The sequence below is a fragment of the Alternaria ethzedia genome (assembly GCF_023757985.1).
Source record: "Alternaria ethzedia strain BMP 0044 chromosome Unknown scaffold_7, whole genome shotgun sequence".
NCBI lineage: Eukaryota > Fungi > Ascomycota > Dothideomycetes > Pleosporales > Pleosporaceae > Alternaria > Alternaria ethzedia.
The window spans coordinates 1,103,221-1,124,742 of record NW_026056200.1 but is presented as its reverse complement, the minus strand read 5'-3'; the positions used below and the strand labels follow the sequence as shown (position 1 = coordinate 1,124,742).

The following is a 21,522-nucleotide window of genomic DNA, read 5'->3' as shown; positions in this document are numbered from 1 at the left end:
AGATGGTCATTCGACTGTTCGACTAGCGGGACTAGTTGTACAAACTCACATTGATCAGCTCCGCAGGGAGCGTTGGACAGTCATGAGGCTCAAGTCAGTTAGACTGTAAGAAATCACAGAGCATGAGTATCGTAGCCGGTCTCGTATCATCACGTTCTTGGTAGTATGCTAGACATCTACGCGTACTCACTCCTATCCACCCACCCCGGCTGCAACGCCTTCCCATCAATCTCGCTAAATGCAAACCCACTCTCATATCTCGCATACTCAATCAACTTGAGCGTATCCAACTTCGCGCCAGCCTCAGTCTGCGCCCACATCGCCACACTCAACACATTTTCCCCTCTCATGTTGAGGATACCAGGTGGAATGGGATAGCGAGTCTGGGGTCCAATGTGGGGTACGTATTTTCCGTACTGGTAGCCGTTGACGAAGAGAAGCATGCGTGCAATGGTACCTTTCGGCGCACCGAGTTCAATGCCGATTGGAACGTCGAGGTCGGAGTCGACGGAGAGGGAAAAGTTGGTTGTAAACCAGCGGATACCGGCGCCTTGGATGCCGTCGGCAGTGGGACTGGCGTCTTCCCAAGAAGAGGTGTCGAAACCGGGGAGGTGCCAACCGAGACGTTCACCGTACAAACCGCCTTCGTTCATTGGACCGCGCACGGGATCGATGTTTTGCTCTCCACCTGCGTTACCTTGGATCTTCCATTGGTCGAACGAGGTTTTCGTATTGTTACCGCTGAGGAGCTGGGCCCCTAGTATACCGCGAGGGTTTTCGGCGCCTGCGGGGCCTGTGGAGGTTTGGTCGTGGCCCGTGTAGTCGGTGATCACTGTCAAGACATTTCCTTCATCCTTCAATGTGACGTTCTTGAATGAGAGCAAGGCTGTGGTCGAAGTGAGTGATGCATTACCGGGGTGGTAACCGATTGATTGCCCGTTAAGCCAAGCCCCCCAGCCTGCCGCGACACCACCTTGAACTGTGATGTTGAGAGAAGACGCGGTCTTGCCAGAGAAGTATCCGCGGTAGATCTTCGCGCCAGTGTAGTACTTGTAGTCACTGCTGAAGAGTACAGGAAGAGTGAGCGGCTTCACTGGGCTGAGCGTTATGGTTTTGTTTGCGACAACCCAGTTGCTGTCATCGTACGAAGGTTGTATCTCAGGTGAAGACCCAGCAGCCTTGAAGTTGGCAAGCTCTGGAAGAGTGATCTCGCGGTCTGCAGTTCCAGCGATCTTCGCAGTGAGAGAACCATAGGGAGTCTTCGTCGTAGCGAGCTCCTTTCCATTCCAGGATATCGTTTCCACATCAGAACCGGCGTATACTTCGATAGTCGTCGCATTTGCATTGTCACCAACAACGGAAAGTGTGCCGCCTGATACACTGGCAGAGCGGACGAGATATGGCCCGAGCACGAATATCTGGTGGTCGGGTGTGACGTTGGGGTCATTTGTCGTTGATGGCGCAAAGAAGTTCCATGCAGTCGGTATATCAAGCATATAAGCAAGAACGCCGTTGGAGAACTCAACAATTGTTGCACCCCTGCTTTGGGTGTACGAGAAGCTTGAGTAGGTGCCATTAGCCGGCTTACTCGCAAGGTCTGACTCCGCACCGTATGCCTTGAACGTTACGTTACCCTGCGATTTGAATGCGAACTCTCCTATCTGGCCTTCGCGGGTGTAAAATACGAGGACAGGTCGATCAAACAGGCCATAGGTAGCAATCTCGGCTGACGAGTAGAGCAGCGTTTCGTCACCCACAGCGTAGTCGGTAACTACCCATCGACTCTGACGGCCCGCAAGCTGCATGCTCGGGATCTTGACATCGCCCTCCGATGTCTTGATCGTTATGGAGAAATCGGTAACAGCGCGGGTACGAGTGTTGTTGTTCTCGGCAAGGTAGAATCTCCCCTCCGTATCGCGGCTTTTGAGCTGCCAAGTCCAGATTGCGGAGTTGTCGACCGCGTTTGCGGTGCCGTTGTTCTCCATAAACGTGTTGTGAAGGCCCTTGCTGACACGGGTGAATAGTGCAAGGAGTTTGTACTGCTTGAACTTGTCGCGTACTTCTCGTGTCTCGCGTAGCGGCGCGTCGTAGTCGTAGCTAGTGTACACAACAGGAGCTGCAGAATGGCCCCAGTTCGTGCCGCCGTATGCCATGTACAAGTTTAGAAGGCCAGCTCGCTGTCCGATCAAGCCCTTGTAAAAGACATCCGCAAACTCAGGACTCTGTTCAGCCAAACACTGATCGAAGAAGTAACCGCCCCATGGTTGGAACCAGCCGCCTTCAAATTCGGGTAGATACTCTGGCTGAGTAGGGGAAACCTCTTGGAACCACTGGTAGTACGTCCTGGGCAGGTTAAATCCAGTGTCGAGATTCGTGCAGCTCATGCCACCAGGATAGCTGTCCAGACCGTAAACATTAATCGCACCACCGACATTGTTGTAGTCAGTAGACCAACTCTTCGACCTGAAGCCCTTCTCGTTGTGTGACAAAGGCACGATGATACCCGCTTCTTTGAAAGCGGTCTTCAACTGTTCCATGTAAATGACTAGAGTGTTGTTGGCTTCGTAACGGGTTTGTTGCAGTTCGTTCTCGACTTGTGCTAGGATGACAGGGCCGCCGTTGGTGATCTGGTTCTTCGCGATAATTTCGCCAACTTCCGCGATCCATTCTGACCACGCTTGTCTATATGTCTCATCCGAAGTCCTGTACTTGCCACCACTTCCGTCGCTGGTCCATAGCGCGAAGCCGCCGCCGTTCGTCTCCGCGTTGCAATAGGGTCCTGGTCGTGCGATCACGTAGAGTCCGGCTTCTTTAGCCATATCAAATAGGCGCTGAATGTCTTTTCCGGGCGTTGTAAAGTCGTATTTGCCTTTCGATGCAGAATGGTACGACCAGAAAAAGTAAATCGAGACGGTGTTCATGCCGTTCGCCTTGAACTTCTGGAAGACGTCGAGCCATAATTCGGGAACTGGGAGGCGAGCATAATCTGATAGGCGCAGAGGCGACAGTCAGTATGGTTCATGTACAGTTCATTCATTTCATCTCAATCACGTACGGAACTCTCCACTCATGACCATGATACGCTCGCCATTGACCATGAGCGACCCATTATCCCATTCCACGTCTGTCTGTAAGCCATTGTCCGTGGCTAATACACCAAAGAACAGCGAGATCGCGACTGCAAACAGATGGAAGAACCGCATCTTGACTTCCTCGGTGATGAAGAAAAGTCAATGAGACGCGACGCGACTTTTGCTCTACGACATAGCTCTCGATCTCGCGTGCAACTAGCCCGTGGACTTCAGCCGCGGCCAAAGATCGCCATCCGGACCTGCGCGTCGCGGAACGATCTCATTGACGGTATAATGTTTGCCATGGAAGAAATGCTCAGCGGGGTAATATGCAAGGTACTAGCGACCCCAGATGTGTGGCGTTTGCGGAGGCGGGTGGAACGTCATTCGCCCGAGATGCCGAGGGCGCGTGAAGGAAGCTTGCGCCAGCGGGAAGGTTACCACAACGGGAAGGGAGGAAGTATGTGGACGTCATGGAAGAACAAGCCATGTAATTTGCACCCTATGCTGGTGTTCAGTAAACACGTATAGTGTTGTCAGGAGACGTCGTGAGGTGGCTGGGAATAACGCAGATTCCCAATCTATGGCCGGTGGACGTACTAGCCATTTCCGGCACGCTACTTCACACGATGGAAGAGAGCTTTCCCATACCACTGCGCCGAAGTGGGCTGGAGCAGAGTCAAGCCTTTTAGTTTCCGTTCTTTCCGAGGCTTGTCACGCAACTCTGGCTATGCATTGACATGTTCACGAGGGTACCTTCGAACGACAGGCTTGGAAAAGTGGAAATCGGGCGGGTCCCACTCATTGGAGGATTTTCCGAAACAAATCTCCCCTGACCACACCCACGCACTGAACAAGCGTTGCTTCGAGCGACCATGTCCCTCTCATCTCTTCCTCTTTCTCTCCACTTGGTGGAGGATCTCGAAACAATCCCTCATCTGTCAGTATGGAGAATCTTGAATCGGGAAATTATGCCTCCGTCAAGTGTAGATTCGATGTATGAGTAATTGGCTGGTGGCTAAGTCATTCATTCGCATGTACCATTACCAGAAATTCGTATATATGTGTGGCGTACCAAGCATGTAGGCCAAGCAACCAAGCACTTCACTCGCTCTTTTAAGCCTTTCTTCGAATCAACCATCTTTCACAATGGTCGCCTTGACTCTTGGTATCTTCTTCACGTCGCTGGCGGCGTCCGCTGTGGCAGCCCCAGCCCCGGCCATCACTCCTGCACCTAAGCCCGAAGTCGTGAAACGTGCATCCAGCTGCACCTTTTCGGGCTCGAACGGAGCTGCTGAGGCTTCTAAGTCGCAGTCATCATGTGCTACCATGGTCCTCTCGGACGTTGCTGTTCCTTCAGGCACTACTCTGGACCTATCCAGCTTGGCTGACGATACCACCGTCATCTTCGAAGGTACCACAACTTGGGGCTACAAAGAGTGGAAAGGGTAAGCAAAATCCAAGTACAAATGTATGAGACATGCACTGACTTCATGAACCAACTTTCAGACCTCTCCTTGACATTCGTGGAACCAAAATCACTGTCAAGGGTGCCGAGGGAGCCGTCCTCGATGGTGATGGCGCTCGTTGGTGGGACGGTGAGGGTGGAAACGGCGGAAAGACGAAGCCCAAGTTCTTCTCCGCACACAAGCTCACCGACTCCTCCATCACTGGCATTACCATCAAGAACCCTCCCGTTCAAGTAGTCAGTATCAACGGATGTGACGGTCTCACCATTACCGACATGACCATCGATGCCTCGGAAGGCGACAAGGACGAGCAAGGTCACAACACGGATGGTTTCGACATTGGCTCGAGCAGCAACGTCATTATCGACGGTGCAAAGGTCTACAACCAGGATGATTGTGTTGCCGTGAACTCTGGTACCGTATGTAAGCCCTGGGGATGGAGATGATGACACCCGCTAACAATACGGATAGGACATCACCTTCAAGAATGGCCTCTGCTCTGGTGGACACGGTCTCTCCATCGGCTCTGTCGGTGGTCGTGACGACAACACGGTCGATACGGTTACCTTCTCGAACTCCGAGATCACCAAGTCCGTCAACGGCGTGCGCGTTAAGGCTCGCGCTGGCACGACCGGCAAGATCAACAAGGTCACCTACGAAGACATTACCCTGTCTGAGATCTCCAAGTATGGCGTCCTCATTGAACAGAACTACGACGGTGGTGACCTCCACGGTGACGCTGATACTGGCGTTCCTATTACCGGTTTGACGCTCGACAACGTCACTGGTGATGTCTCCAGCAGTGGCTACGACGTCGTCGTTACCTGCGGAAAGGGCTCCTGCACTGGCTGGACCTGGACAGATGTATCCGTAGCTGGCGGCAAGACCTACGACAAGTGCTCCAACGTACCCAGCGTTACCAAGTGCTCGTAGATGGTAGTTGTAGCCTTTTGTGGTGATGGCTCGAGCCTTTCTCATCTGGGGTGACGCACATTTTATTCTCGGTTCTGGCATGTCAGAGCTTCGCAGTCATTCCTTTTGCTGCGCTGTAAATATCCTTTTCTCTTTTGCATATTCAGAAAACCGCAATATACTCTTATTTTGAAACTGTATGTGCAACGAGTACCTTCCACGAATGAATGTTTATTTGATTTGATGTAGCGACGACGCGGTGTCGGATTCGCGGGTATTTGGCCATACGAGACCGCGCTCATGGTTTCTCCTGTCAGCGGTCGAGCTGGGCCTCCTGGAAGTGGGCGGATAAGCGACATGTCGCGAAACGGAATCCCAGCATGACTGACATCTCTTTTGCATGTTAACCGGCGCATCCTAAACTGAAAAGAGTGACTTCCTGTCTGGAACTAAGTTGCCTCAGTTGCATTGGCACTCTGATCCAGATGTTGATGCGCTACGTCATACCTTCCAAGGTTCCAGTCGTGGAGCCGACGCTAGAGCGGTTCGCAGCGGGCACCTGGGCAGCCACACCAACGCGCCTTTCCATCTCTTTATCACGACTCAACGCGTTAACGGGACGCGTCAAAACGTACCTCAATTTCATTATCAACCTATGCGAAACGCTACTTGGTCTTCCTCATCTTCACAACACTCCTAAACTTCACGCGCCTAATGCGAATTCGTGTACCTTGCTTCTTCCAAACCTCTCCTCCCAGAGATCTTCTCATTGATCCCATAGCGATGTAGTGCCTCTTCCGAGCCGAAGTACCTCACGGTTTCCGTTACGAGCTTCGCGACTGCCACGACCTCATCTTTTGCATCCGGTGTGGCCTCTTGCAATGTTCGACTCAATCTCTTCAGATTCTGGATTTGCAGCTCAATGCCGTCTAGGCTGGAATGAATGATGAAGCTTAAAGTTTCTGTAGGGTCTGGTTCACCGCTGATATTCTAAGTCAGAGAAGTTTCGGTCGACGTCTCGAAAGCACATACCTGTCGTCATCCTCGTCCTCGAACAACGTCTCGTCGTCGACCTCAGGAAGCTTTTTGAACTTCAGGTCCCTCGGCTTGGCCTCAGAGCAAGCGTCGTTCAATGCTGCCACCAGATACAATAGACGGTCTAGGCTTCGCGATGCGGCGTCCACGACTTCTCTCTTACGCTTATCCACCGTAGCCATACCGTCGAGATTCGCAAGATGAGCCCACACTTGCAGATCGAAAGCAAAAGCTTTAGTGTGTTCTACTATCTTTTCAAACGTGAGATCTTGAGGTTCCGCAGCCTCAACATCCATGTATGGAGAACACGTACTACTGATCTGGTCCAGTTTGTTTTGTAGCGTCGCATATTGGTACTGAAGTTCCGGTCGTGCAGTGGGTGATCTTGGGCTAGCGCTCGGGCTTCGCTTCGCCCTAAAAGCCTGACCGCTTGTGGGCAATGGCGGATTGTCCTGGTGGATTTCCACTTTGATGCTTGGTTTCTTCTGGTGTTGTGGCTTGCCTTCGTACCTTACCGGTAGTTGACTTGACAGGACTGGCTCGTTGGTCAGATCGTAGCCGGAAACTGGTATCGCGCTGGGCCGGACCTCCTGAGTGTTGTATCGTCGTTCTGACCTTCTGTCCCTTTGACCAGCTTCTGAACTCGATCGCATCCTCCCAGTAGTTTCGAAGACGGGGACGCCGAGTCGGTCAGGCGTTGTAGGAGAGTTAGAACTTCGTGGAGATGAGGCTGTACCATGCCGACTGTCATGATAGCGTTTCATTTCTTGTTCGCGACTCCTTCGATCCCATCTCGCCTTTTCTTCTATGGTATCGACATAGCCTCCTGAGCGCGACCGAGTATGACTGGGATTCCGATGACGTTCGTCGACTTCTAGGAAGTCGGTCGAGATGGTCGCCATCGCACGGAGTCGCAACGAATGGAAGAATGGAGACGATCAAAAGGTTTTAACGTGGTACGAACAAAGGCAGGTATGTGTCTATAGCGGAGACTCCTGCTGCTATGGTATGCATGGAACGTTCTGTCCGGTACTGCACCCAGTGTCAAGAGAAATTTGTCAGTGGGGTCGAGAACTCAACAGAAACGAAAAGATGTAGGAATGCCACGCTCATATGAACAGTGCGACCCAATTGCCTGATCAGGCAGCTGACTTCAGACGCCTTTGGGGGCCGTTGGGGGCTGAGCACCACCAAACGGTAACGTCATCCCTGTGCCGCTATGCATGGAGCCAATTCCGACCAATGTCACCTCAATACCCCACACCAATGCCGGCGAGCTGATGTTCGCATCTGTTCAGCCGCAATAGTTCGTGGGTCATGAGGCCGCCCGTTTAATGTCGAAAATACATCAGGCCGCCGCCTCTAAAAGATGGCCCAGCCCCCATCCGACCGCGCTGATATCCTGGACTCGCACTACATCTTACACGAAATTGCACCATACAGTTCCTGCGCTCGGCAGCTGTTGCTGTTACACGACTCAAAGTTTTCCCGACTGTGCCGCACGCAAGTTTACTGCTCCTTGGCGTCATAGAAGATACATCTCAACCGCATCTTCAACGCGACTCAACACTCCAGCTGGACGAGCCATGGCTGAAGTTCTTGGCGTTATCTCTGGCCTCTATACAGCAGGACAGGCTCTACACACCTTTGCCCTTGAAATCAGACAATGGAGACGACTATCCGAACGACTCTTCGACATCAAAGAAGGGCTTGACTTTGCGAAACTATCTCTAGACAGCTGGCAACAGAAATATGACATCCAAGTGCATCGACCCGATGTTCACACCAGGATCTTGTTTGGGAAAGAAGGGCACGAAAGGATCACAGCCACAATCGGTACTGTGAATGTGATCACCGGAAGCATCAAGAGCGACATCAAACGAGTCAGAGGCCTTGCTCTTAATTTCGAGTCTAGGAGAGGATATTATGGAGAAACTCAGCACTTGAGTAACGAGGATCGGGTCAAGGAGTGTCTTTGGAGAATTCGCCACAACACCACATGGTCGCGCAGATTCGAGTTGAGCGTCCTTGGAAAAGCGAACGATCTAGAAGAGCGTCTCAGGCGATTATATCAAAAGCTTACCATGCTCGAACGTTTTACCGACTTTTACCTCGAGCGAGAGCACGCAGAGATCTTCTCGGAAGTCAAGCGACTCCCTGGACGGCGAGTGATAATCAAGGTCGGAGACGGAAGGACGGATACGATACAGAGCAGGGTTCTGGACGCCGTTCGCGCCCAAAAAGATGCTGAGCGATTACATCGATGCAGCGACTCCAGCCGGGACAATCGACTACATCTCGGTTTATCCATCCCTCGCATTCATAAGCGCGACTTCGCGTTCTTGCTCAACATGAACGGGGCAAGCCATGAGATCATCGTCCATCCTGTGACCCTCAAGACTATCTACGAACCAGCTTTGGTGCCGAAGAATTTCGCTACTGCTGTGTCAAGTCTCATGAACAGGACGCAGGATGACTGCTACATGATACCTCCTTTGTCAACATCAGCAGGCTTCACGGTCAAGAAACCGCCAACAAACCTTCTCTCTGACTTGCAGTACAAGGAAGCCCTATCGAGTGTGATTCGCGACCAGAACGTCTACCTCGGCTCACAAACGCTGTACTCTCAAGACCAAAATGCGATAGCGACTGGCATCGCTCAAGGCTGTTTCCGATTGATAGGAAGCCAATGGTTGTCATTTCTCGACTGCTCGAATGTACGCTGGCGGAGAACAAAGGATGGGAAGTGGGCTAGCATGCTGACCGCAGCGCCTGGCTCGTCGATGACAACACGTACCCTGAACCAATGCTACCAAATGAATCGCCAAAGGAGAGATGGTCGCGATCTCTCCAAACACATCCAAATCTTCCGCATCGGACTCGTCCTCGCAGAGATAGCACTCAAATTACCCTTTTCGTACATCGATTTCGACACCGCGACCCACAAGACACGCTTGTATATCAACGATGGCGAGGAGGTCAGTGCTCACGATGTCGCATCGCAGGTCGAGCTGAGAAGCAACATCCTACTGGGAAATATGGTGTTCTTCTGCCTCAACGTACTACAAGACAACGATGTCATGGCGGAGAAGAGCATCGAAAGCAGCTATTATCAGGATGTACTCGGGCCGGCGGAAGAGCTGGAAAGGTTCTTCGGGGCTGACAGACGAAGAGGTGGCTTGAGTCCAGGCTCAAGCCCAATGGGGAGTGGAGCGAATACGCCAAGATCAGCTGGGAGTTCATATGTGTATTGACGTTGCGCTCGCTTTTGCATCGTCTTCTTTTCGCTTGAGACCTCCGCTCCATAGTGTTATCCGATGTACTTTCCGCATTACCACATACGCTTTTAATATAACAATATCCTTGAATAATATCAAAGTCTGGATCAGGAGTAGATTCCGATGAATGCAAGCAGCCGAGTACTGAGCACCAACACTAGGAGATTCAGCTGCCAAGTAGCGCGGACTCCAAGATACGGCACTGGTCAGCCGTGGCGCTGTAGTTAACATCGAAGGACACGAAATACAAGTGATGACTGAGTAGTGTTCCGAGCGAGGCGCTGTGAATGGGAGATGTAGCTTGCTGTTGAGCAATTGGTGAGACGAGCAGAGACAGGTGCGCCAGGCTAAAGCACCGCGTTGAATTTGTACCAAGACGCCTTCGCTATGCATTAGATACCAGGTAAGACATGAGAAACCCCTTCGACAGACTGCTCGTCTTAGACAGCAAAGCTCTGCTCATCCTTTCTGGGCCCTAGTCCTCTCTTCACACCATCCTTCAAACTCTCCCAGTTTACACCATCAATCCTGCGTCCGCGTGTGCCCATATCAGACGCGACATCACTCAGCTTGCCTGTGGCAATCTTGCGCATCATAACAAGATCTTGTGCGCTCTGGAAGGTCCTGCCCCTGCCCTCGGTCAGGAACTTCTCGATGAACTCCTCTTCGACTTCACTGAACGGCAATCCCGCTAGCTCAAACGCCTTGGCATCTCGCGTGTACATCTCGTGTTCGGGGTCCTGAGACCAAGGTTGGTGATCTAGCGTCTGCTCGATAAGGATCTCCAGTAGTGGTCTCTGCTCGTACTCCGGTCTGCCGTGGATCCACTGGTACATCTCCGTGACATTGCGACCTGCAAGGTATTTTGCAAACTCGTCCCTGGTTTTCTGGTCCTCCAGCGGCGGCCGTACACAGTTGTAGTATGCTAGTGCCAGTATATCATCTTTTGGATCCCTTGCCATGCCCATGCTGCTCACTTTGTCCTGCCCTGTCAAGAGGGTGTACATGATCTCGTCGGGGAAGGTGGGTATTATGCCCGGGTATGTAAGGTGTCCGACGGCGGTCGCGAATTGGAGGTGGTCGAGGAACCAGAGTCCTTCAACGAATGTCCAGAATCGCTTCTCGAGGTGTACGTCTTTCGCGAACGACTCAGCTAGCTCTGTCGCTTCGTGGTGTTGCGCCGATAAATCTTTGAGTAGGTAGAACACAAGACAGTGCTTATTGTGTAGTGTGGTGTTGGAGGAGATTATGCGCTGATGGAGCTCTTGAAGCTGTTGTGAGCTTTTAGGCGGGTACATCTTGCTTCCTGTTTCCAATTAGCATTTGGCGAGGTCCAAAAGTGTGCGCGACTTACCCTTGATGTTTAGGAGTGTCAGTAACCGTTCGAAGAAGGTGCGCCCACCGAGCGCAGTCCGGTATGATTGGATCTCTTGAACAAGGCCATCGTTGTAGTGAAGATTGCGATATACCGCGTCAAAGTCCTCAATATCAAGCATATTTATGGTGGAGCGTGTTTTGCTGGGGTGAAGGTAGTCGAGGTCTGTTGCGCGCGAGGTTCTCGATGGACCATTTGGGTCGCGCACGTCGATGTTTCCAGCCGCCGCGCGGTCACGTGGATTTCCCAGACACTTGGCGCCAAGCCCATCCTGATGGTATACCCACCGTGGCCACACAGCAGCCAGACGTTCTTGAAGCTCGCAAGTTTGATACTCAATATATTTGTGACTTCCAAGAACCATCAAGATCAGCGAGAGTCGTAAGGTATTATTGAATGGCTGACGCGCCCAACAGTTCGTTCTGCTGGTTGGCACTACCTCCAGCAGACTGCATGATAATAGCTCTCCAGTATGCGTGTCTAGTCATGCTATACAGAGCGATATTTCGTTGCATAGGGCGTGAGCTCAAACCTTATGTCAGCATCTAAGTGTCGTCCCCGAGCATGTCAGGATGCATGTATGACCTGATCGAACAGACGTAAATCACATGAAGATATCGAGGTAGGTATTGGAAGGACTTCATATAGGCCATCGGCGATGATACTGATGAAGGGTATAAGTCTCAAGTCACTGCCACGCGTCAGTACATGCCATACGCATCATGCCATGGCTGTCGTCCTCTCCCGGTCGATAGATCGTATGACCCGAGTTGCAGCATGCATGGTAATGATTCCCCCTCGGCAATAACAAACAGCGATGTCGGTTCTACGCTTTCCGAAATTCCGGATGTACTGTGTGTAAAGATATGTCAGACACTTGGCGTTCAGTATCAGATGATGAAGAATCGCTGTCGAAGAAGGTATAGTTGCGAGGTCCAAGCGAATGGATGCCCGCTGGCCCCACATCTTTCGCATGTTCGCGATTTACACCTCGTAGGATCGGTGACAGATTTGCATCAAGTGCGCTTATTGAGTATTTCGAGCGCTAGGCAGAAACTTGGAGGTCTGAGTCAAAGCCGGGGTCGCAGAGCCCAGTGCCGCCTTCAACGTCGACACTTCTTGATTGTAATGTTGCGTCAGAATGGAAGTGAAGCGATCTTGAATAGGCGGATAAATACTCCGAAACGAGTTTTGCGGCTCTAGAACCTTATCTAGTTGCGAAACAATCTTGAACCTTCGGGTTGAGGCTCCATGGCATGATGTCTTCTCGTCAAGTTTCTGTCACATTGAGCCCCAGGTGTGTCAGCCCGGGACTGGCCGGATGCCAGCAAAACACATGGAAATCGGAGCTTGATCATCTTGCGGTCTGCGCGTGGGATTATATCCGCCTCTAGCGTGCATTGCCAAGAGAAAACAAAGCTTGAGTGGATTAGAGACATGGCGCAGGTGACTATGGTTGATGTAAGCACCAATGATGTCTTTCGTGAGTGTGTAGCTCGGACAAAGCCTGGAGATAGCGGTGGTTGAATTTTTGCAAAATCGCGAAGGAAAACTGGGATCTGACAGGCGCGCGGTCTTAGCTTCCGATGTACCCTAGGACAGGGTGGTGAAGATCGCATGTGAATCTTCGATTCGAGCGCAAGTCGAGTGTGGGAGGCCGAGACGGATGGTCGTTGTCACCGGAATCCGATGCAGGCGCCTGTATATCCGCCTTGTCGCAGGCATGGCGTGACACACTCACTGAGTCTGCGACGAAGTCAAAGGCGACGAGGCCGTTTCAATTGTCAGGCCAAAGTCGCCGTAGGTTTCAATGTCATGATGAGATAGATGCAGCCACAACCTTAAGACTAACATGGCGAACTTTGCCGGGTGGATTGCTCGCAAAATCCCATTGGCGGTGGCTGACGGAATGGCCCTCTGTCCGTGCTTGCCCGGACCCACGCCGCGCCTGACAATCACATCCGACGTCACAGCCAACGAAGAATGCCATGCGATCGGATGGGTTTCGCAGCTGACAAACTCTTGTCGCAATGACTTGCTCAAGCTTCTTGTTCCGAAACTTCCGGAAACAATATAGATGCGAGCTAGGCCCATGGCGCTGGCGGCCACATGCATTGAAACATTTCTTCCTGTTACATCTGCTGTCTCCCTTGAATCCCTCATCTTCTTGTTGCTTTGACAGCGCATCCTGAAGTACTGTAGCCATTCATACGACTGGTCTGCGTCTTGCTATTTCAGTTGTCTGAGCTTTGCGCAATACATTTCACCTCAACAACTCTAATCCTTCCCTGAACACAACATACATGCCGGATCGCAGGAGTTTGACGATAGCCACCGCGGCGCTGCTAATTGAGCTCTTACCGTTGGCAGCTGCGCATGGCGATAGCAAGGAAATGGACATGAGCGCACATGATATGCCGAAGGCGCAACCGCAAGGCAGTGGCTTTGAAGGTTATTGGAGTTTATCGGAGCATGCTTCGCTTATGTACTGGCACATAGGGCTTGAAATCCTGGCCTGGATTGTCATCTTGCCAATCGCAGTCATGTTTAGCATCGCTCGCTCAAGATATACTCTCCCCTCGCAAATGATCTTCCTCGCCACCAATGCGTTCGCGCTCGTACTCGGCCTCGTACACGACCACAAGACACCGGAGATGTACGCAGGAAATGCACACAGCAAGATGGGATGGGCCATCACCTGGATCGCTTCGGCATGGGTGTTCATGGCTCTGATCCAGGCCTACGCTGGTGGGTCAGAGTCGCACTCGAAAGCGGACGAATTTGCGGAGCCAATGACGACCGCCAATATGCTCAGATATGAGCGCGTACACGACGAAGAGGCTATCGCGCCGTCGCGATGGTCAGGAGATTCGGGGCAGGGCACAGAGCGGAACTCGGCTTCTCTGTATGACCCCTCTCAGTCCCCCAGCGTGGAGTCTGAGAACCAGCAATTCGCTCCCCCTCTTCGAAGATCCACACATGACGACGACTCTTTCGGTAACGACGACGACAGCGACGACGAGAAGCGCGGCTTCCTTCGCAATACCTCGGTGGACAATTTCCTCTCTCGCAGCGTGGCGCGCTTCGCAGTTGGTCGGACACTCAAGGCAATTCGCTTCCTCTACGTTGCCATCGAGCGCACGATCTTGGTCCAAGGTTTCGCAGCTGTGGTGAGTGGCGCCATCGTCTATGGCGGCATCGGAAGAGGAGGAGCGGTTTTCAACGTCCTGGCGCACACGGTAAAAGGAGGCATCTTCTTTCTATACGGCTTCCTCACATTGGGTCGATGGATGGGTGCATTTGCAGATTTCGGATGGGCCTGGAACGTGAAGCCACCGAAGGAAGTCGTCGGTCGTCGGAGAGCGGCACTACCGTCGGCAGAGTTTACCGAATCCTTCGTAATCTGGCTATACGGCTGCACAAACGTCTTCCTCGAACACCTGGCTGCGTGGGGCGATGCATGGACTGCACAGGACCTGGAACATGTTTCGATTTCGGTGATGTTCTTTGGTGGTGGTTTGGTGAGTAAAGGTCGCTCCTTCCTTTTCCGTGTAATATCGCTGACATTCTTCTTAGTTGGGAATGTGCATCGAATCGACCAAGGTACGCGACCTTCTTCACAGCGGAGTCGTTGCCTCCCAGGCAAGCTCGCTACAAAACGAGTCCTGGCAGCAGCCTAGCCAATATCGCTTCTCGATGAACCCGCTCCCGGCCCTCATCATCATGCTACTCGGCAAGATGATGAGCTCTCACCATCAGAGCTCAATGGTCTCGACTATGATCCATACCCAATGGGGCAGCATGTTCATGGCCTTTGCTCTTGCCCGCGGCCTTACCTACATCACCCTCTACATCTCGCCGCCGACTTCGTTCCTGCCATCCCGGCCGCCTACGGAAATCATCACCGCATTTTGTCTGATATCGGGTGGTATCACCTTCATGGTCAGCAACAAGGACACAGTCGCGGCTCTGGAATCGTACGACCTCGACGCTATGTTCATCTTCACGGTTGTCATGGGCCTTACCGCGCTGCTCATGGCTTGGACGACTGTAGTAATCGCTATCAAGGGATGGGCTCTACGCAAGGAGAGCAGCAGCCAGTACGCAAAGGGTCTTGCTGGAGTATTGGCGTAGACGACGTCTTTACGAGATACCCTCGATCGATCGACTGGAGACGATTTTCTTATTTAGGAAGTGGAACTTCCACTTGATACCCTACATTTCCTCTTTACGACTTTGACGCATTTTTTTGATTTAATGGGTTTGGTCGCAGTATACCCCTTTCTTAAGGAAGACGACAGCCTGGATAGCTGCACCTAATGCCTGTTTTGTTCTTTACCGGTGGTAATGAAGGTCATATTGGATTAATGAGCTTCTTAGGACGAAGGGATCATGGTAGTAATAGACGGATGGCGACTCCGGAAGTTAATACTAAGTTGCACCACAGTTAGCAATGTAGCCACGCAACCCCTACACGATGTGGGATAATGAAACATCCATAGAACAAGCTTCCTTATTGCCATGAAAATTGTACTCATCGAGACATCACCATAGATTTGTCCGACGTTCTCAACGTGCTCCGCGACCCCGTCCAGCGACACCTCTTGCTATGCCTGTACCACCCCTGGTTCCTCTAGGTGCACCGCCGCGTGTAGGTATACCGCCCCGTCCGCCTGCTCGTGGTATTCCCCCTCTTCCTCTAGGTACGCCACTTGTTCTCGTAGCCGGTGCTGGCGTTTGTGGGTTCTGGAATTTGGAGTGGATTTTGCTACTCGGCGGGTTGTCGACGAATGAAGTGTCGGTCGTCAAGAACGTGGCTTCCATATCTTCTGGGCCTTGAGAGCGATTCAGGTTTGTGGCACCCTGATCAGGTTGGTTCTGTGGGCGCTTGAAGGATTCTGGAACAGGAGCCTAGTGACGAGTCAGTACCATCCCGCGTTCTCTCTCCTCTGTATCTTCTCTTCAGTCTCCCATCACTCACCTCCGGGAAGTCTACGCAAAAAGCATTCATGTTCATTCCATACAGAAACCCCGCAAAACTCTCTGAGAAACGTGCCAGGCTCTCGTGCATAAGTTGCAATTGCAAGAAGTTTTGCTCAAGGTCTGCCATGGCGTCGCTCAACTCCGCGAATCCATCCTGTAAGCCTTCAAGCGCGTTGCCAGATGCCGAAGCAGCGCGACCGCGTTGGGATGAGTCGCGTAATGAGGAGCGGGAAGACGGGCGGAGGGGCGTGGTCGGACGTGAGCGTGGTGATTTGCTGCGTGTGCGCCGGTACGAGGGCGTTGTTGTGGGTGTTGTGGACGCCATGTTTGCACAGTGGTAGATGTGTTTCCTTGTAAGTCTGGTAGCACAGTTGCGCAATTGCAGTCTGGTACTGTGACGCCTCTGGGTATCTTGAAACGCGGTCCTAGTTCGGAAGCTTGATACGAAGTAAACAGTACCCCACACGCAAGGCAATCGCGCTAAGACCAATTGGTCGATGATGCCATTGTTCTTGCTTCCAAAAGTACGCCTCTCTGTACGTCTCCGGATACTTTGTGTTCAGCAAACTATCACAAGACGCACTTGCCCGCAGCTTGCTCTCAGGCGTCCCGCTGCTGCATTCTGTACGTAGATCGCGGCTACATATTCGTCCGACGTATCCGGAAAGCTCTGCCGACGTCACACTAAGCAGACGCGAGCAGTTGCCATAACGAGGCTCAGCTCAGCGACCTGACACTTTTCCATGTTGCCTCGCGCACAGCCCCTACGACGACTTCTGCACACCTCTACACCCAAGCGTCAACTATCCGTGTATAACCCAAAGTATCGCGGCGCCCCACCTGCCCCCTATAGCTCTACGAATCCGGTCACACGCGCAAACCTACTACATCACAGTCGGCGAAGCACGGCACCGGCACCTCACAAGACAAGCGGACTCAACCTGTGGACTGTAGGAATAGTCGCTGGCATTGCAATTGGCGGCGTGCTACTCGTTCCCTTCGTACAGAGCTCTTCAGAGCCCAAGACGGCCAGGAAATCCACCCCGACTCATTTCAACACCGCAGACCTCACAGACTCGTACCTCGTCATGGCACCAAACACCCCCGCCGGGCGACCGGGAACCCTCACACCTGAAGAAGACAAGAAGCTGCGTGAGCTATGGGGGATCGTTATGAAGGTTTTCGGTGTGGAAGCGGGGTCGGAAGCTGCGAGCACGGTCGATGAGGTCGCATCTCCGACCACAAGTGAGGCGGCAGCGGACGGCAAGAAGGACAAGAAGAAGAGCCGATTGAACGTGTTCAAGAGGAATAAGGGCGAGAAGGGCGCAGACGACAAGGCGTCGACTGCTTCGACAGGCTCGACCCCGTCAGACATTAGCAGGCTGTCAATATCCGCCGATGACGACAAGTTCGGCCAGACCGCAGAGTTCAAGGCAGCGATCGCCAATATTCCCCCGGAGGAGCTGCGAAGGACCTTCTGGATGATGGTCAAGCACGACCACCCCGATGCTCTCCTTCTCCGATTCCTCCGCGCACGGAAATGGGACGTGGAGAAGGCGCTAGTCATGATGATCTCTACCATGCAGTGGAGATTGAACGAGATGCATGTCGACGACGACATCATGAAGAATGGAGAGCTCGCCGCTGCGCAAACTACCAGCGACGATGCTAAGACAAAGAAGAACGCGGAGGACTTCCTGACACAGCTGCGCATGGGCAAGAGCTATCTACACGGATTGGACATTGAAGGAAGGCCGATGTGTTTTGTTCGCGCGAGGTTACACAAAGCCGGCGAGCAGACGGAGGAAAGTCTGGAAAGATTCACCGTCTACACTATTGAGACCGCACGCATGCTGTTGAGGCCTCCGATTGACACAGCCGTAAGTCTATTCTCTTCTCCGGATTCTGTGCAATGATTAACCGAATACAGACTATTGTCTTCGATATGACGGACTTCTCTATGGCTAACATGGACTACACGCCGGTAAAGTTCATGATCAAGTGCTTTGAGGCCAACTACCCCGAATCGCTTGGCACTGTTCTCGTCTACCGAGCGCCCTGGGTCTTCAACGCCGTGTGGAGTATCGTCAAAGGCTGGCTGGACCCCGTCGTCGCCGGCAAGGTGCACTTTGCAAAGACGATCGACGATCTCAGCAACTACATCCCAAAGTCGCAGATTCCAACTGAACTAGGTGGAGAGGAGAAGTGGGAGTACAAGTTCCCAGAGCCCGTGCCTGGTGAGAACGACAAGATGGCCGAAGAGAAGCCAAAGCAGGAGCTGCAAAGCGAGAGGCAACAGATCGTCGACAACTACGAGACTTCCGTGCTGGAGTGGGTACACGCCGGTGAGGGTGCGCCAGCGGACGAGAAGAGGAAAGAAAGGGATAGCATTGCCGAACAGCTGAGGCAGAACTACTGGAAACTGGACCCGTATGTTCGAGCTCGCTCACTGTACGACCGTATGGGTGTCCTCCAGAGCGAGGGCAAACTAGACTTCTACGGCCAAACCCCAGCGCCCGCCGCAGCCGCAGCGCCAAAAGCAACAGAAACCAGCGCCGACGATCTCGACTAGGACTCGAAAGCCCAGCTACTCCGGCGGTACAGCACCTTCAACACCTTGGCCGACACTTCGAAACAACCATAATCCCTTTTCCCTTCGTGGCATTCACTATGTTGGTTTGGTAAACGGCCGGTTTAGCACACCATCGCTCTAATGTGTAGTCTTGAAAACAAACTCTCTGTATAGAACTCCACATCCCATCCCCTTTGATAGCCTTCGTCCCGTAAAGTTGCATTCAACCCCTACCTAATAATATCTCTCATTCGCCTTGTACCAACCAAGTACTAAAACCCCCACACCGCCTGCTTTTGCCTTCCCCCTTCTTCCTTTACCGCCTCACTACGTTTCAATCCTCTCCGGTGAAATGCGCGCCCCATACTACGGGGCTTCCCTGCGTGAGCACTGTTCATTCGATGCGGCCCAGATTCCCGATCGCGCCTCGATGCACTAGCACAATTGACGTCATGTTCCTGCATCGGAACAAATGCGAGTTTGCCCTCGGGACTCTCAGTATGTGCTTTTCCTCCTTTTTCCGGCTCGGCTCCTGGGCCTGAGCTAGAGGTTAGTCGGGCGGTTGCAGGTTCCGTGGTGCTGCTAGCACGGTTGCGAATGTGAATGGTCAGGCTTTATCGCAACGTCGGGGTGTTTTTTGGCTGGGTGCGCTGCGCTGCTGTGGGTGGCTCCGGGGGAAAGAGCTCAGGCTCGTTCCGGATAGGTGCCGTGGAGATCTTCGTAGATCTACGTCTTAGAACTGGGAATGTTATGGTGTTGATGTTTCGCTTGGGATGGAAACGTTACTGTTGGTGTTTAAGATTGGACGCGCGCTTGTGAAGTTGGTGTCGTGACATACGGCGCTCAAATTCGATAGTTTGAAGTTTGGTGTGGTGCTGAGGCGTGACAACTGAACACAAATAACGGCATGAGTAAGCGTGCGCGTGAAGGTGAGACCTGATCCTATGCATAATATTCGTACTGTAGATTTACATGCTATACAAACGCTCTATGAGGTGACTTTAAGATCTCTGCCTTCTCTCGTCCGATGGCTCTCGTGGTTGGCCACTTCGTCCAGTTTGGTGGCCATTTCATTGGCATCCTCTAAGCCCGTGTCTATCGGTCCCGCTGCTTCGTCGACTTGCTCCAGGGGGACATTCGTACCCATCCGTCCTACAGATCTGCGTTCGGGTCTCACGCTTTCTGCACTCTTGGCATCCACATCTGTGCTGGTTAATGTCAAGCCTTGTGCTGGGCGGTAGGTGATGCGGCCTTCAGCGGCGGCCGCAAGCCGTTGCTTTTGGCCGGTTTCTCCGGCACGACCTAGGACGCCAGCGATGACTTGTATGCAGCGTAGACTGTGATGTGTTAGCCTGAAACAGTAGCCGCTGGTGGGAGATGTTTTACCTGTCGTCGTTGGCAGGGATGGGGTACGTGACCCAGGTGGGGTCCGCGTTGGTGTCAATGACGCCGATGGTGGGAATGTTGTTCAGCGCACACTCGTGCAGCAGGACGTAGTTCTCGAGGGGATTCATGCAGACGACCAGGTCGGGCCGGAGGACAGATCGGTCGAAGAGCTGCTCTTCGAAGCCGGAGACCTCCTCGTCGAACTCATTCACGACCTTGGTCTTGCACCTGCCGAGAATTTGCTGGCCGTTGGTGATGCTTCCTGGGATCCAGCGCTCGAACAGGTGGTATCCTTTGGCTAGCTCCGCAGCGCGTGCTACTGCCCTATCCTGCCCGTCGCGCGTGCCCACGAACAAGATCATGCCTCCCCGCCGCGCAACTTCCTGCACGACCTTGGCGGACCGCCGCAAGTGGGCTGCAGTGACTTCGAGCGAGATGATGTGGACGCCTTGCCGTATGCCGTGGATGTAGCGTGCGTTTGCGGGGTTCCATAGGGAAGTGACATGGCCTTGGTGGGCCTCGGAGGCGAGGAGCAGTTCGAGGGTCACGTCGGCGGGCGATGGGGGGTGGTTCAGGAGGGAGTGCGGTTGGTAGTGCGGCTCGATCTGAGTTCCTAGATGTCCCATCTGCTTGGCTACGGATCGTCAGCAGGGTGGAGTCAGGATGGGGCGGCGGTCGTACACTGCTGCTTGTACATGTAGTACTGCTCAGCGACATCGTCGGAGGCGGACTCGGAGGTGCCATGGGTCTCGGGGTCGACGGAGGGGATGGGCTGCTGGAGGTGGGTGTTGAGCTGGGCCTCTATCGACTGGATCTGCTTGAGACTGTTGTCGGTAGCGGCCTCGATCGACTCGGTCTCGGTGGAGAGAAATCGCTGCAGCGGGCGGAGCGGCTGGCGGGAGTGTCGTGCGAGCGCCCGGGGGGCTATCGATGGTGTTAGTATGTGCAGTCATGTCCAATTGACGTCTCCTACCACTGCGCGCTGCGATGCTCCTCAGTATCATTTTGCCGTCGCGTGCAGTCGGCGCTGTCGCTCCAAAAACTCTCGAGCCGGGGCATGCCAAGCACCCGCCAAGCTAGCCCAATTGGGCCACCCTGCAGGCCAGCCCATCCTCCAGTGTCAGACCGATAACGAGCCTCAGGCGATTGCCGTCATTGTCAGATCATGTGTGCCAGTCAGGACCGCAGCGAGGGGGGCTGCGTGCATCGGTCCCACCGGTAGGGCAGAGCATGGCAAAGTGCAAAATACCATAGCTGGTCCCTGCTTGCAGAGTCGCTCGCCTCTTGCTTATCCCATGCCGCTCCGCCTGTGCTCAGAGAGTGCTTGTGCCCGGGCTGCCCCCGATAATTGCTCGCGTGAAGCCACTGACATGCTTCCGTCATCTTCTGCAGCTATCCCGCACGCGGCCTTTTGGCTTGGCACCTAGCGCATTCCACTGAC

General features: G+C 53.2%; 9 protein-coding genes across 9 annotated transcripts; 4 read left to right on the top strand and 5 right to left on the bottom strand.

Moving 5' to 3' along the window:
- Nucleotides 1–176: 176 nt before the first annotated feature.
- On the bottom strand, nucleotides 177–3,203 carry J4E87_004201 (uncharacterized protein; the record flags this gene model as incomplete). Its single annotated transcript, XM_049375824.1, has 2 exons — nucleotides 177–2,968; nucleotides 3,056–3,203. The coding sequence occupies 2 exons, from the start codon at nucleotides 3,201–3,203 to the stop codon at nucleotides 177–179; spliced, it is 2,940 nt and encodes a 979-aa protein (XP_049234809.1).
- Nucleotides 3,204–4,220: 1,017 nt separating this feature from the next.
- On the top strand, nucleotides 4,221–5,473 carry J4E87_004200 (uncharacterized protein; the record flags this gene model as incomplete). The annotated part of the gene is made up of 3 exons (XM_049375823.1): nucleotides 4,221–4,519; nucleotides 4,581–4,959; nucleotides 5,012–5,473. The coding sequence occupies 3 exons, from the start codon at nucleotides 4,221–4,223 to the stop codon at nucleotides 5,471–5,473; spliced, it is 1,140 nt and encodes a 379-aa protein (XP_049234808.1).
- Nucleotides 5,474–6,163: 690 nt separating this feature from the next.
- On the bottom strand, nucleotides 6,164–7,238 carry J4E87_004199 (uncharacterized protein; the record flags this gene model as incomplete). The annotated part of the gene is made up of 3 exons (XM_049375822.1): nucleotides 6,164–6,386; nucleotides 6,485–7,077; nucleotides 7,233–7,238. The coding sequence occupies 3 exons, from the start codon at nucleotides 7,236–7,238 to the stop codon at nucleotides 6,164–6,166; spliced, it is 822 nt and encodes a 273-aa protein (XP_049234807.1).
- Nucleotides 7,239–8,073: 835 nt separating this feature from the next.
- On the top strand, nucleotides 8,074–9,741 carry J4E87_004198 (uncharacterized protein; the record flags this gene model as incomplete). The annotated part of the gene is made up of 2 exons (XM_049375821.1): nucleotides 8,074–8,082; nucleotides 8,122–9,741. 2 exons carry the CDS (start codon nucleotides 8,074–8,076, stop codon nucleotides 9,739–9,741), a joined length of 1,629 nt encoding a protein of 542 aa, XP_049234806.1.
- Nucleotides 9,742–10,205: 464 nt separating this feature from the next.
- Nucleotides 10,206–11,261, bottom strand: J4E87_004197 (uncharacterized protein; the record flags this gene model as incomplete). The annotated part of the gene is made up of 2 exons (XM_049375820.1): nucleotides 10,206–11,071; nucleotides 11,120–11,261. The coding sequence occupies 2 exons, from the start codon at nucleotides 11,259–11,261 to the stop codon at nucleotides 10,206–10,208; spliced, it is 1,008 nt and encodes a 335-aa protein (XP_049234805.1).
- A 2,422-nt stretch (nucleotides 11,262–13,683) lies between these two features.
- J4E87_004196 (uncharacterized protein) lies at nucleotides 13,684–15,274 on the top strand (the record flags this gene model as incomplete). Its single annotated transcript, XM_049375819.1, has 2 exons — nucleotides 13,684–14,661; nucleotides 14,717–15,274. 2 exons carry the CDS (start codon nucleotides 13,684–13,686, stop codon nucleotides 15,272–15,274), a joined length of 1,536 nt encoding a protein of 511 aa, XP_049234804.1.
- A 435-nt stretch (nucleotides 15,275–15,709) lies between these two features.
- Nucleotides 15,710–16,448, bottom strand: J4E87_004195 (uncharacterized protein; the record flags this gene model as incomplete). Its single annotated transcript, XM_049375818.1, has 2 exons — nucleotides 15,710–16,051; nucleotides 16,122–16,448. 2 exons carry the CDS (start codon nucleotides 16,446–16,448, stop codon nucleotides 15,710–15,712), a joined length of 669 nt encoding a protein of 222 aa, XP_049234803.1.
- Nucleotides 16,449–16,866: 418 nt separating this feature from the next.
- Nucleotides 16,867–18,695, top strand: J4E87_004194 (uncharacterized protein; the record flags this gene model as incomplete). The annotated part of the gene is made up of 2 exons (XM_049375817.1): nucleotides 16,867–18,003; nucleotides 18,054–18,695. The coding sequence occupies 2 exons, from the start codon at nucleotides 16,867–16,869 to the stop codon at nucleotides 18,693–18,695; spliced, it is 1,779 nt and encodes a 592-aa protein (XP_049234802.1).
- A 988-nt stretch (nucleotides 18,696–19,683) lies between these two features.
- Nucleotides 19,684–21,085, bottom strand: J4E87_004193 (uncharacterized protein; the record flags this gene model as incomplete). Its single annotated transcript, XM_049375816.1, has 4 exons — nucleotides 19,684–20,032; nucleotides 20,082–20,715; nucleotides 20,763–21,005; nucleotides 21,055–21,085. The coding sequence occupies 4 exons, from the start codon at nucleotides 21,083–21,085 to the stop codon at nucleotides 19,684–19,686; spliced, it is 1,257 nt and encodes a 418-aa protein (XP_049234801.1).
- Between the last annotated feature and the right edge of the window lie 437 nt (nucleotides 21,086–21,522).